Below are 12,163 nucleotides of genomic sequence, written 5' to 3' on the forward strand. Positions count from 1 at the left end.
GGTTTATTCCGCTGTGGCAACCATAGAATAATAAAGAGACTAAGCCGAAAAGAAAATGAATGAAAGAATGGGCTGACTGTGCTTGCAGTTTTCAATATTATTCTCTTAAGCCTTTTTGGTAAACTGTATATTAGTAAGTTTTAATTTGTGTGACTGTTATTTTTTTACTTTGTTAACAAATTCTAAATATTCAGCAAAGCTACATGTCACTTTTTTCCATTACATATTTATAATTATAACATTTGTAAGTTCTTAATCCCAATTTTTAATGCTCATTATTACAGTATATCTGTACAACATAAACCAATATTGCAAATTGCATTCTTTCTAAGCCCTTAAACTTAAACGATTTCTAAGTATTTGCTTAAGTAGGCATACTTAATTTAATTAACGGGCAGTTGGTCAACTAATGACTTTAATGATTGACTACTGGTCGACCAAGAAAATCTTTAGTTTGGGACAGCCATAATAAATATGTAGATAGGTCAACATGAGTATAAAGCAGCTAGTGTAGATGAAGGCCTTGGAAGAGGAGGCCTCAGCTAAGGAAGCTTTTAACTTAAGTACCCAGATGACACTGGAGGCCTGAAGCTTCAAGTTTAGAGTCCAATTGGTGTGGTCTATCGTGGACCGAGGGGGAATGAAGGTAGAGTCAGACTGAGGCTGATATAAAAGGATTTTGGACCCTATTGATAGTAAGAAGTTAAGATGGCAGAAGGAACATAATGGAGACAACAACTATAGCAAGCTAGAGTGAAGCCTGTACCTGCACTCCCTCACATCTTTAACATATATTTTTCATATATTTTTCACAATTGTTACTTTCCCACACATCATCTAAAAAAGTCAGTCCTCATGACAACGTGCATCTGAAGTTTAAGTTTTACCTCTTAAGTTTTTAAGTTTTACTGGTATATCATTTATAATGAATCGAAGGGGATAGCTACTGGTAGCTACTGGGTTGACTCAGGATCACATCTATTCTAAAACTCCACCTCTTGCAGTAGCCTGTAGCTGCTTACATGTCAGCATTGCCTTTTAACAATCATAACATATTGTCTTTTTTTCCTTTCATGTGACTGCTTAGAAAAGTGCATGCTAAGTTATTTCTCATTGACAAGAACAAAGAAATTCCATCTCTGGTACCATCTTCACAACATCTCTTACAAAGTGTTGACTCTGTAAAGTTATTGCACTACAAACATACTGTAGATTACATCAGGGGTCTTCAACCTTTTAGGACACATGCCCCCCCAAGTTTGGCCAATTTCATTTGCACCCCCACCCCCTTCCACCCCCCACCCTCCACCCTCCACCAAGCCAAAATTATAATGCATGTGCAAACATCATTCACATATTACTTGCTGCGTTTAAAGTGTGTAGCAATAATTACATTGAAACATAAATATATAGCTAACTGATTCTGTTGTGGTGGTTGAGCCTGTTTCTGTGAGGACAACATGGTTGGATTCCTGACATGACTAACTGTATATCATCTTCCATTGTCAATAAGTGTAAGCCAAAGCATACTTGCTTTTGATTTACATACATACTGTAAATGCTGCTTCGCACAGCCAAGTTCGCAGAGCCCTGATGGTGTGGTTGAGTTGAACATTGAGAATGTTTACATGGATACCAATACTTTAATACATTTTAATACAATTAAGACAATACTTTGATTAAGAGTCACCATGTAAACAGCGATTTTTGATTACCTTAATCCAACTAAAGTCATAACTGAACTAAACAGAAATGAAATTAAGATGTGGATTATGCATCTATTAGTGGCATTGTTGAGGTAAACACAGTGAAAGCACTTCATGTAAACACCTTTAACAAGATTACAGATGTATATGTAAACAGTCCATGTCCACATAGTAAGCAGTGTCTTTGAAGAAAGTGAAAGATCCAGAAGGGCATCCTGCTGATTTGATTCAGAAGGGCAGTTTTTTGTCAGACGCTCACCGGTTTTACTTTCATTCACCGTCAGTCATTTTAAAAAGCACTCGGTCCATTTTATTTGTATGTTTCACTCAAACGCATTAACACTACAGGTGCCTGATAGTTAGATGTGGAGCTAACATTAATTAGATTCACTCTAATGAACACATAAAAATTGTCATCATAATTTACTCGAGTGCATGCCTCAATGTCTCGCGCCCTCCTTAATAGGTGCTGACACACCCCACTGTTTGAAAACCCCTGGATTACACTGTCCTTCATCAACACAAAGCAAATGTTTGGTGAAATACTGCACTTTTTTATCCTGACAGACACAAGCTATTGAGCAGACATCAAGTCTGTGCGTCCCACTTGGCTGAGATTACTGATGTTATTAAAAAAAAATCACTATACTTTATTTTTTATGCATATAGGAGGTGATTTTGAAAAGAGCAGCAGATCTGGTGGAATCGCTTTATGGGATGCCTCATAACAACCAGGTGAGGAAGAGATTCTTTCTCAGTTTTTTGCAAATACATTTTGAAAATGTATAGGTGTTTCTCTCCTTGTTTGGCCCTGAGACCTAAAAAAAACACTCTAAAGTGTATTTCTCAACCTGTTGTTGACTAATATTATTACTATTAATTACATGCAGTGCACATTTTTTTATGTTAAGATTTATATTACCATTACTACACATATGTGGTGTGTTTATATCTTTATCATATATGAGATAGAAAAGAGTGATTACTTTGTTTTTGTCTTGTTGTTTTGTTTTACCTTCATAACTGGACAACAGTGGTGTAAAGTAACAAACTACAAATATTCAAATTACTGTAATTGAGTGTTTTTTTTTTATTGTAATTTACGAAGTTGTTTTAAAAATTTGTACTTTTACTTTTCCTTGAGTACATTTTTAGTGCTGTATTGGTACTTTTGTTTACTCCACTACCTTCCTTCAACCTGCAGTCACTACTTTATTTTGTCCTGTCTATCGTGATTCCTGTCCAATCAAATCGAACATAGAAGGTATATCGCATCATAATGAACTACCTGAAGACATGAGCGCTTTATAAATGCACCAAACTGTTTGGAAACATTAAAAGTGTCCAAGAAGATGTTCAAAATCTTGAACAAGCATTGACCCAGAGACTGTTTAGATGCATGTCACTGATGAGAAGATGACAGATGTTTACTGTATGATGACCGAAATGGCCTTAAACACCCAGCAGGCACAAGACGCCAACATGACGTCAGATTGATGTTGTACCCCAGTGTCTTGGGATGTTGCATTTCGTTTGAAAATGAAAATCGGGTTGACGTCCAAACTAACGTCCAAATTAAAATCAACCACATATCAACGTCTAATGATGTTACTGCTTGATGTTGTGTGAACGTTACCACTATGACGTCTATCGATTGTTGGATTTTGGTTGCCATACCTGACAAATAAATGTCAGTATTTGTCGTTCGTATGACGCTGAATTAAGATGTTGGATTTTGGTCACTTTCTAACACAACCTAATATCAACCAAATATCAATGCCACTTGACATCGTTATTAGACATCAAAATAACGTTGTCCTTAGATGCTGGCTAGACAATGAATTTTGGTCACCTGACATCACGACCTAAATCTAACCTAATATTAACATCGTGTGCCTGCTGGTCAATAGCTAAATGCACTACAGAATGTTACGTTTACACACATCTACATCCACAAATTACATGTAAATGCATCAGCTTTTCACAGCGTAATACTCACTACTCTTGAGTACTTTTAAAAGGGCTATTTTTTTACTCATACCTTGAGTAATATTTACAACAGATATTTTACTCTATTTACACTACATTTTTAGTCAAGTAATGGTACTTAAGTATGATTTTTCAGTACTCTTTCCCCCACTGCTAGACAGTCAAGTCAAACCATTTTTTTTTCCTTTAGCACTTTATATAATGTAGATTGTATCAAAGCAGCTTTATAGAGAAAACGGGCTATACTTGAAAATCAGGATGAGGATTGAAAATCAGGAATAATGTTTCAAGCGTTCGTACATCTTACATGTAATTAAAGAACATTTTGAGATTAGTTAATAATTTTGATACGATTGTATATAGAACAAAATTAAATATTGTACACAGCAAAACACATTACAGAATATTGAAGAAAAAGTACAGATTAGACAGACGAGTATCCTCATTGATCCTGTGGGCTAGCCTAAACACCCACTGGTGACCTACTCAGACTTGCAGCACTGCACAAGATGTTTGGCCAGAGGAGTCCTTCATTTTCCTAAATTGGTGAAGTTTGTTCCTTGCCATTGGCTTGCTTGATCTGGGACTTCTGGAGCTGCTCAATTGTGAAGTTGCTCTACAGTGTTTTCAGCAGTGAAATTTGCATTACTTTGAACTGAACTAAACTGAACTTCAACTGTGACAACTGAACTGAAGCAGTTTCATTTTACTAGAACTTCATCTGTGTTAGCTGCTTTGACACGTTATGCAAAAACTATTCATTATCTGCTTAAGTAATTGACTCGAATATCAGACCCTCAGAACAAGTACATTAAAAATAATTCGCAACAGGATCTGACAAGATAATAAATGTTCTTACAGGTGCCCACTTTTGTCTCAGTCCCATAAGCCCTAAGCTTACATTTAAGTTGAGTTCACACTGCATGATTTTAGCCTTGATTTTCATATGCAAACAGGTTTTGTGAAATCACAGAGGTAAATCATTTTGTTTAAGCAAGCAACATTTACTCAATGTGAGTTATCAAAAAAACAAAATGAAGACAAAGACACACTGACAAAATCATCCTGTGTGAAATAAGTTCTGACTGAAAACAAATCTGAGAATGACCTTCAGCCAATGAGTGAACTTCAGCTCCATGCAGGACAGTGGTGAGTTTGGGGAGGAGTTAAGACAACAGACTCAAAATAAATAAGCATTGCAATACAATTAAACAGAAACAGAGAAGAAATATTTGCATGCAGCCATGCAGCAGCTAACTGCTAAATTATTTATTGACTTCCAACTTATTTCGTCTTTATTTATAAATGCACAATTCTTGTTGCCTGGATTACATGCTCCCCAACCATATAACCATTAATCATTAATATTTTTTTTTCTCTTTGCCCTTTTGCTGCAAATCAGCTTACTATGGAAGCTCGTTCCAGCCACTGACTAAAATGAATAAATGAATAAATACAATGTAAAAATATTATAAAGTCATAATTCTGAGTTCTAAAGTCTCAATTCTCAAAGACTCAGTTATTAAGTCAGAATTGCGAGTTATTAAGTCAGAATTGCGAGGTATTAAGTTAGAATTGTGAGTTATTAAGTCAGAATTGCGAGGTATTAAGTCAGAATTGCGAGTTAAGTCAGAATTGCAAGTTATGAAGTCAGAATTGCGAGTTCTGAAGTCGAAATTGCGAGTTATTAAGTCAGAATTGTGAGTTATTACGTCAGAATTGCGAGGTATTAAGTCAGAATTCTGAGTTATTGAGTCAGAATTGTGAGTTATTAAGTCAGAATTGCAAGTTATGAAGTCAGAATTGTGAGTTATAAAGTTGAAATTGCGAGTTTTTAAGTCAGAATTGCAAGTTATGAAGTGGGAATTGCGAGTTTTTATGTCGGAATTGTGAGTTAAGTCGGAATTGTGAGTTATTGAGTCAGAATTGCGAGTTAAGTCAGAATAGCGACTTTATAACTCAGAATGTTGACTTTATAACTCGGAGTTGTGACTTTACAACTCGCAATTCTGATTTAATAACTCGCAAGTCTGACTTAATAATAACTTGATAATTTTTTTACATTGTATTTATTTATTTATTTATTAATTAATTTTATTCAGTGGCAGGAACAGGCTTCCATAACTTACTGACCACTTAAATTACTATTTATTTTTTATTTATTCATTTATTTATTTATGATTGCAGGGTATCATATTCAGTCTCGCACATGGTCTTGAGTTATTTGCTTATCACTTCTCGCATGTGTTTGTTAGCCAGACAGAGTTGACCTGTGTTTCTAGTGTAGTAATGCAGTGTGTAAGCTCTTGTCACTGATCCACCATGCAGTGTGAACACAGAAGCAACTAAATACTCCCCCATATAGCCATGTTGTGCAAAAACAATGAAAATCTGACAATTTCGAAATTCATAGTGTGTGAACTTGGCACGAGCCCTCCGCATCTGCATGTCAACTTGACACTTCAGTTCTCTTTTACCAGCTAAGGGTTAGGTTATGCTTAACGATTAGACAGACTTTTGGGTAACACTTTCTATGAAGCTTGTGCTTATAATGAATTCAAAAGTCAAAACTATGCTATAAATAAATCTATAAAGACACAACAATCATTATACTGTATTATAATGACAGATACAGCTACATTTATAATAGTGTTATTAATGCTTATTAGCATTGCAATTTTCAATGCACGTTTATAACAAATTATACATGATTTATAAGCATTAATTAGTAAATCATGATTATATTAATAGAGTCAGTCTGCAAGGTTAAATTAAATTCAGTCTGTCTGTCAAATAAAAGAATGGTCTTATATTGTTAACCCTGTTGCCTTATTAATTCTTATAGTGAGTCATAATACAGTTACTAACCTTTATAAATCTATCATTGAATGTTTTATTTGTTTATTTTTATTGTTTTTCAATAAAGACAAAGTAGACAGAGCAGGTTCATTCATTCATTCATTCATGTTCTTTTTGGCTTAGTCCCTTTATAAATCTGGGGTTGCCACAGCAAAATGAACCGCCAACTTATCCAGCATATGTTTTACGCAGGAAATCACTGGGAAACATCTATACACACTCATTCACACACACACACACACACACACACACACACACACACACACACACACACACACACATACACACATACACACATACACACACACACAATATGTAAAATATGTTTAGAAATTTGTTGAAAAAATCTTCTCTCCGTTAAACAGAAATTGGGGGAAAATTGGGGAAATTACAATAAAGAGAGAGAGAAGACATAGCAATAATGACAGAAAGCAAGCTTTTGTTTGAAAGTGCGTGGGTTCAGGGTGGTTGAAATATATTAAGATATTAGAGAAATGGGATCCAGATGTTGGTAAAGATGGATATATTTTTATGTGTTAATGTATTTTTTTCTAATTCTATAAGGAGATTGGTACAGTGGTTAATATGAATCCAATTTTTTGTTTTCCAGTTTATTAAAACAGTTTTTTTAAGAATAAAGAGTGGGTTTTTATACTTGCTAGAAAGATTGTCAGTTTCTGTGGTGTTACCAAATAAGCAAAGTGATGGATCATTGATGGCCTTAATTAAAATGAAAACAGGATTCAAATTTTCCGCATGCAAATATTGAGAAAGCGCATCATAATATCAAACGTACATTTACTTATGTTTGAATAGACATTAAAATGTTAAATAGGGACATAATTTAAGCGTGTCATTTTGATGATATTTTATCAGTTTTCGTTTATTTATTTTTATTGCAATTTGTATAACAATAAATATACAAGAGGAATAACAGAAGGGGATTACAATAATAAAATGATAATTTTTCTTACAAGCATTATTGACTATTTATTACTCATTTATTTGATATTAAATTATTATATTTCATAATGTTCAGTGTGAATTCTAATGTATACCTGCTTGACTTCATAATGTAAGTCTATACACTTTAAAGCCTTAAAATTAAAAAAAAAAAAACATTCTGAAATGAAAAAAAAAACATTTCTGACAAACGATTTTAAACGGTTACTTATCATGTCAGTGAAATTAAATGCTTATTGGTTCTCACCTGGTTCCTCATTGATTACGACATGTAATATGTTGAGTGTTTGAATTTATAAGCAGCCTAAATGCAGTATGCATGCTGCACCTTCTCGGAGCAGACATGGATATTTTCAGCGAAATGATGCATTGATGATGATGATTAATGATGCATCAATGATGCATTTATAAAGGTTAGCAACTGTAGTTTATAAAGGTTAGTAACTGTATTATGACTCACAACAAGTATTTATTCGGCAAAGTAGCTCTTATCAGCAATATGTCATATGGTTTATATACATAAAAGATAGACAGACAGAGAGACTTTTTTTGGGAAATCAGACTATGGTCATATAGTTTGAAAACACCCACATATGCTGTGTTAAGAATGATGGATAAATTTTGAAAGATCATTTCTTTTCTAAGGAAATCATTCTTAAGCGAGCAGCAGACATTGCTGAGGCCCTGTATAATGTGCCACGAAGCCACAACCAGCTCACTGGTCTCACTAACAGCTCTGTCCATACAAGCATGATGGGAGTTAATTCCTTTACTGGGCAGCTTGCCGTGAATGTCTCAGAATCATCTCAAGGTGGAAACCAGGGTAAGTCATGGTTTTTCTCATTTGTTTTTCCTCCTCATACACTCAAATACACTTGACCAAGTATGCTGTGAGGAAATTGATGTGTGGAATAAGGCCATATTATTCTACACTAATTTGAAGTATTCTCTGTCTTGAAGGATTCGGTCGTAACACAAGTAGTGTATCACCACATGGCTATGTACCCAGTTCCACCCCTCAGCAGAGCAGTTACAGTACAGTATCTACTAGCATGAATGGCTATGGCAACAGCGGCATGACCAACCTGACTGGCTCCCCGAACTTCTTAAACAGCTCTTCTGCCAATTCACCATACGCAAGTGAGTTTTCAATATGTGAGCAATACACACTTCTCACTTCTTTATTTCTTTAAGGAAAAAGTGAAACTTCTATAGCTAAATGCCCAAGCTGCTCTTATATTTAGTATATAGTAAACCAAAGAATGAAAATTCTATCATAATTTACTAACCCTTCACTTATACCTACTTATTTGAGTTACTTTCTTGTGTTTCTTCTGATGTAATTTCTTGTGTACTTTCTTGCACCCTATTTACTAGTATTATTTTTTTCTACTATTAAAGTCAATGGATGCCAGCACCTAGCATTGCTCAAATTATCTTATTTTGTGTTTAACAGAAGAAAAAGAAAGAAAAAAAAAATTAAATTAAATGTTAAATGTAAATAAAATAAATCTTTGGGAACTGTTGTTTTCTAGCAAGAAATTTGACAAATTAAAAATGTAATTCATATGTTCTAGCATGCCTTTGTTTCATGTCTTTGATGTACATGCATTCTAGGAATTAAAGCGTGGGCTTTTGGGTGTAATAGAATTCCCAACTTAGAAATTCAACAATACTCTTCTGCTGAGGTTAAGAGGATTAATACAAAGTTCTGTCACAAAATTGTTGTACGTGCAGGCTGATAGGTCCTATGCAATCTGCCTAGTCCAGATGATTTTTAATAAGCTAATAATTTCCTTATTTATTTTTTTAAAGCAGACCAGAAGATGCAAGATAGATAGAAAAAACAAAGGTTTAGTATTATTTAGTAGAAACACCTCTAGTTTACGAAAACAAAAATAACTCTAGGGTTTTGTTTGATACAGTGGCTGATCTAACTAAAAATAAAGCACCAGCTATTTTTTTTTTCAAACACTTTTTTTTTTACACAGGGCTATCTAGTTTTGGAATTAGTTTCCCCTTAATTTGTTTACTTGTGTTATATTTAACTGATATTTAAATTTGTTTGATAATCTAAAACATTAAAATTTTACAAACTTGCAAAAAAAAAAAATTATTACTAAGGAGCAAACACTTTTCACACATCTGTATGTGCAGCACGTTTCTGGATGGCATTCAAAAATGTAACAACAAGACAACTAAGATGAGTGATGAGGATATTTTACTTTTAATCATGTGCTGCTGGTCTGCTTAAAGGTGCAGTATATAAGATTGACACCCAATAGGTAAGCTAGGTATTACACTCCATAATCAAATCAAGCTTTTTCACCCGGCTCCTCATCCGATCACTCTGAAAGCAACAGCAGATAGTTTACCACACATCTTGAAAATAAAACTCCTAACTAACTGCAAGTTGCAAACTAACAAATATCAGTAAGGTTTAATATGTATTAATTAAATTTATAAGCCTTACCATTTTGTTGGATTGCAGTGTACTATTCTGGGCTTCTGAATGGTTCTTGTATTTAAAAGGCACCTATGATGCAAAATCAGTGTGGTTTTCCCCACCCACCAAATTAATTGACAGGCACGTATTAACTAGGAGTAGGAGCCACAGGTTAACTCAAAATATGATATTATCACAGTATTTTCCCCTGATATTGATATATCACAATGTCAGTGATTTTGTGATATACTTAAATATCACAAGAAAACCATCCACAATATATCACAATATTTGTAAATGAAAAATGGGATAAGACGCATTTCTTTTATTAACAGTACATGTTATATAGAAATGTAAAACATGTGTTCAGCTGTCTAACAAGCTTAAAATGTGAATGTGCAGAGAGAAGTTTATGACTGCAAAGGTCACATTTCTAAATAAGTCATATCAGCAGCTCAATTTTGTGGAAAATACCTGTACGTTTAAGAAAAAAAAAACAGTAAAAATAGCTATTTATTGCTTTATAGTTTTCTGTAAACTTATGATGTCTCCAGCAGTGGAGAACATTACTTCTTTACTCGCCAAATTAAAAAGAACATAATTTTTGAGCAGTCTTTTTTTATTTCCCTAATATTTTCAGCCAAGGTTTTTATAATACCATCTATTTTCCCAAGGTCTGTATAATAAACAATAAATATAAACATGTCCACAGAACAGGGTTTGCAAAGAAACTGGATTAAAAGAAATGTTCCAACTCTCCATGATCAGCTGCACCTCATGAATAGTTTTTACAAGTTTAATATGTCTTTAAAATGAAAAAAGTGCATGTTTGTAATAAAGTAAATACAGTAAAATAATTTTGTAATTCATAACCACTAGAATTATTACAGCCACATAGTGTCATTACAACAATATACAAAGAGCAACAATAGATGAGATCAAAAAAGTGCAAAGTTAAATGTTTGTGTGTATGTGTACTGCAAACTTTGGAATGGTATTTGCGTGTGACTCATCGGTTTTGAAAGGCTTGACTAAACAATCTGGATTTCTGCTTCATCCGTGTCTTTCTCTGTCACTGACTGCTTTTCATCTGATGTAATGCATGAAAAGCAGACACACACATGTGGGAATGGTGAGTAAGGAGAACCAGCTTCTTTGCATTTAAAGGCACAGGCTACAAAATTAGCTACACTTTGGTCTGAAGCCAAAATGTGCATAATCTGTTTTGTAAAATAAATAATCTGATGTATATTTCAAGCAGAAAGCTTACAGACACATTCTGGAGACACCAAGTACTGATCTTACATCTTGTAAAAGAGGTAAAATAGGAACCATTTAATTGTTTGCATATTGTGCAGATATACAAATTGCTTGTTGCTGGAATCTTGTGCATCGCATGTTCTTGGGACACTGTGTTACAATGTAACCTGCTCAGCTAATGTTTACAATTTGCAATATTTTTACTTTTAGTAAATTTAAATCTACCTTGTGTGGATTTTTATAACTTAGAATTTAGAATATGCGTTTCATTTTGGAGGCTCCTGCTGTCCTCCAAAAGTCACAAAATTGAGTAAACTGGCAGTGGGTGGCTTATAGTAACCATAACAAAGCCACACATTCCAACACAGAATTCACATTTTCAAAGGAGGATAACTGACTGCAGCATTTTTGGGTCAACAAAAATGTTCACTTAGCATGTTTCTTAAATATCAGCAAACAAATTATGGGATTTATCCAGTTTAGAAGAGGCAAAAACCCACATACACCCCCTTTTATGTTTCAAGAAAGCATTTGTACATTTCAGTTTATGCTCCATGCAAGCTTGTTCAGAAGCAGCAATTCAAAGGTTAGCATTTACTTGGCTGCTTACATTTTGATGCATTCAGCCATGTCAAGGTAATGTTCCATTAGCAATGCTAATGTGTTGGTTTCCAGCTGCACTAGTGACTCATGACACATAATTTTTCATTCATGCTACACCATATTTTGCGAGTTGAATGCTATTTGAGTGGCTGAGCATTGTCTCTGTCCTGTCTTTTATATTGTGGAAACTAAAACACTTCCTAAATGTGTGCACTGAGTGCGGGAAGGAATTAAAGACTGTGGGCCAGAGGACTAAGCAGGTGCTGTGTGCTTGCAAAGCGAATCAGAATTCAGGATCTGTTCACTTGGATCCTTTGAGCAATGTTGAATAAGTCAT

The 12,163-nt window shown here is 34.3% G+C and overlaps 1 protein-coding gene across 1 annotated transcript in view; it reads left to right on the forward strand.

The window, feature by feature from the left end:
• ebf1b (EBF transcription factor 1b) overlaps positions 1-12,163 on the forward strand; it is a 232,292-nt gene that overhangs the window by 173,007 nt on the left and 47,122 nt on the right. The window contains 3 exon segments of the mRNA XM_056446497.1: positions 2,376-2,441; positions 8,163-8,340; positions 8,478-8,657. Of these exon segments, the coding sequence (XP_056302472.1) occupies positions 2,376-2,441; positions 8,163-8,340; positions 8,478-8,657 (424 nt within the window).

The sequence above is a fragment of the Danio aesculapii genome, chromosome 21 (genome assembly GCF_903798145.1).
Source record: "Danio aesculapii chromosome 21, fDanAes4.1, whole genome shotgun sequence".
Lineage (NCBI taxonomy): Eukaryota > Metazoa > Chordata > Actinopteri > Cypriniformes > Danionidae > Danio > Danio aesculapii.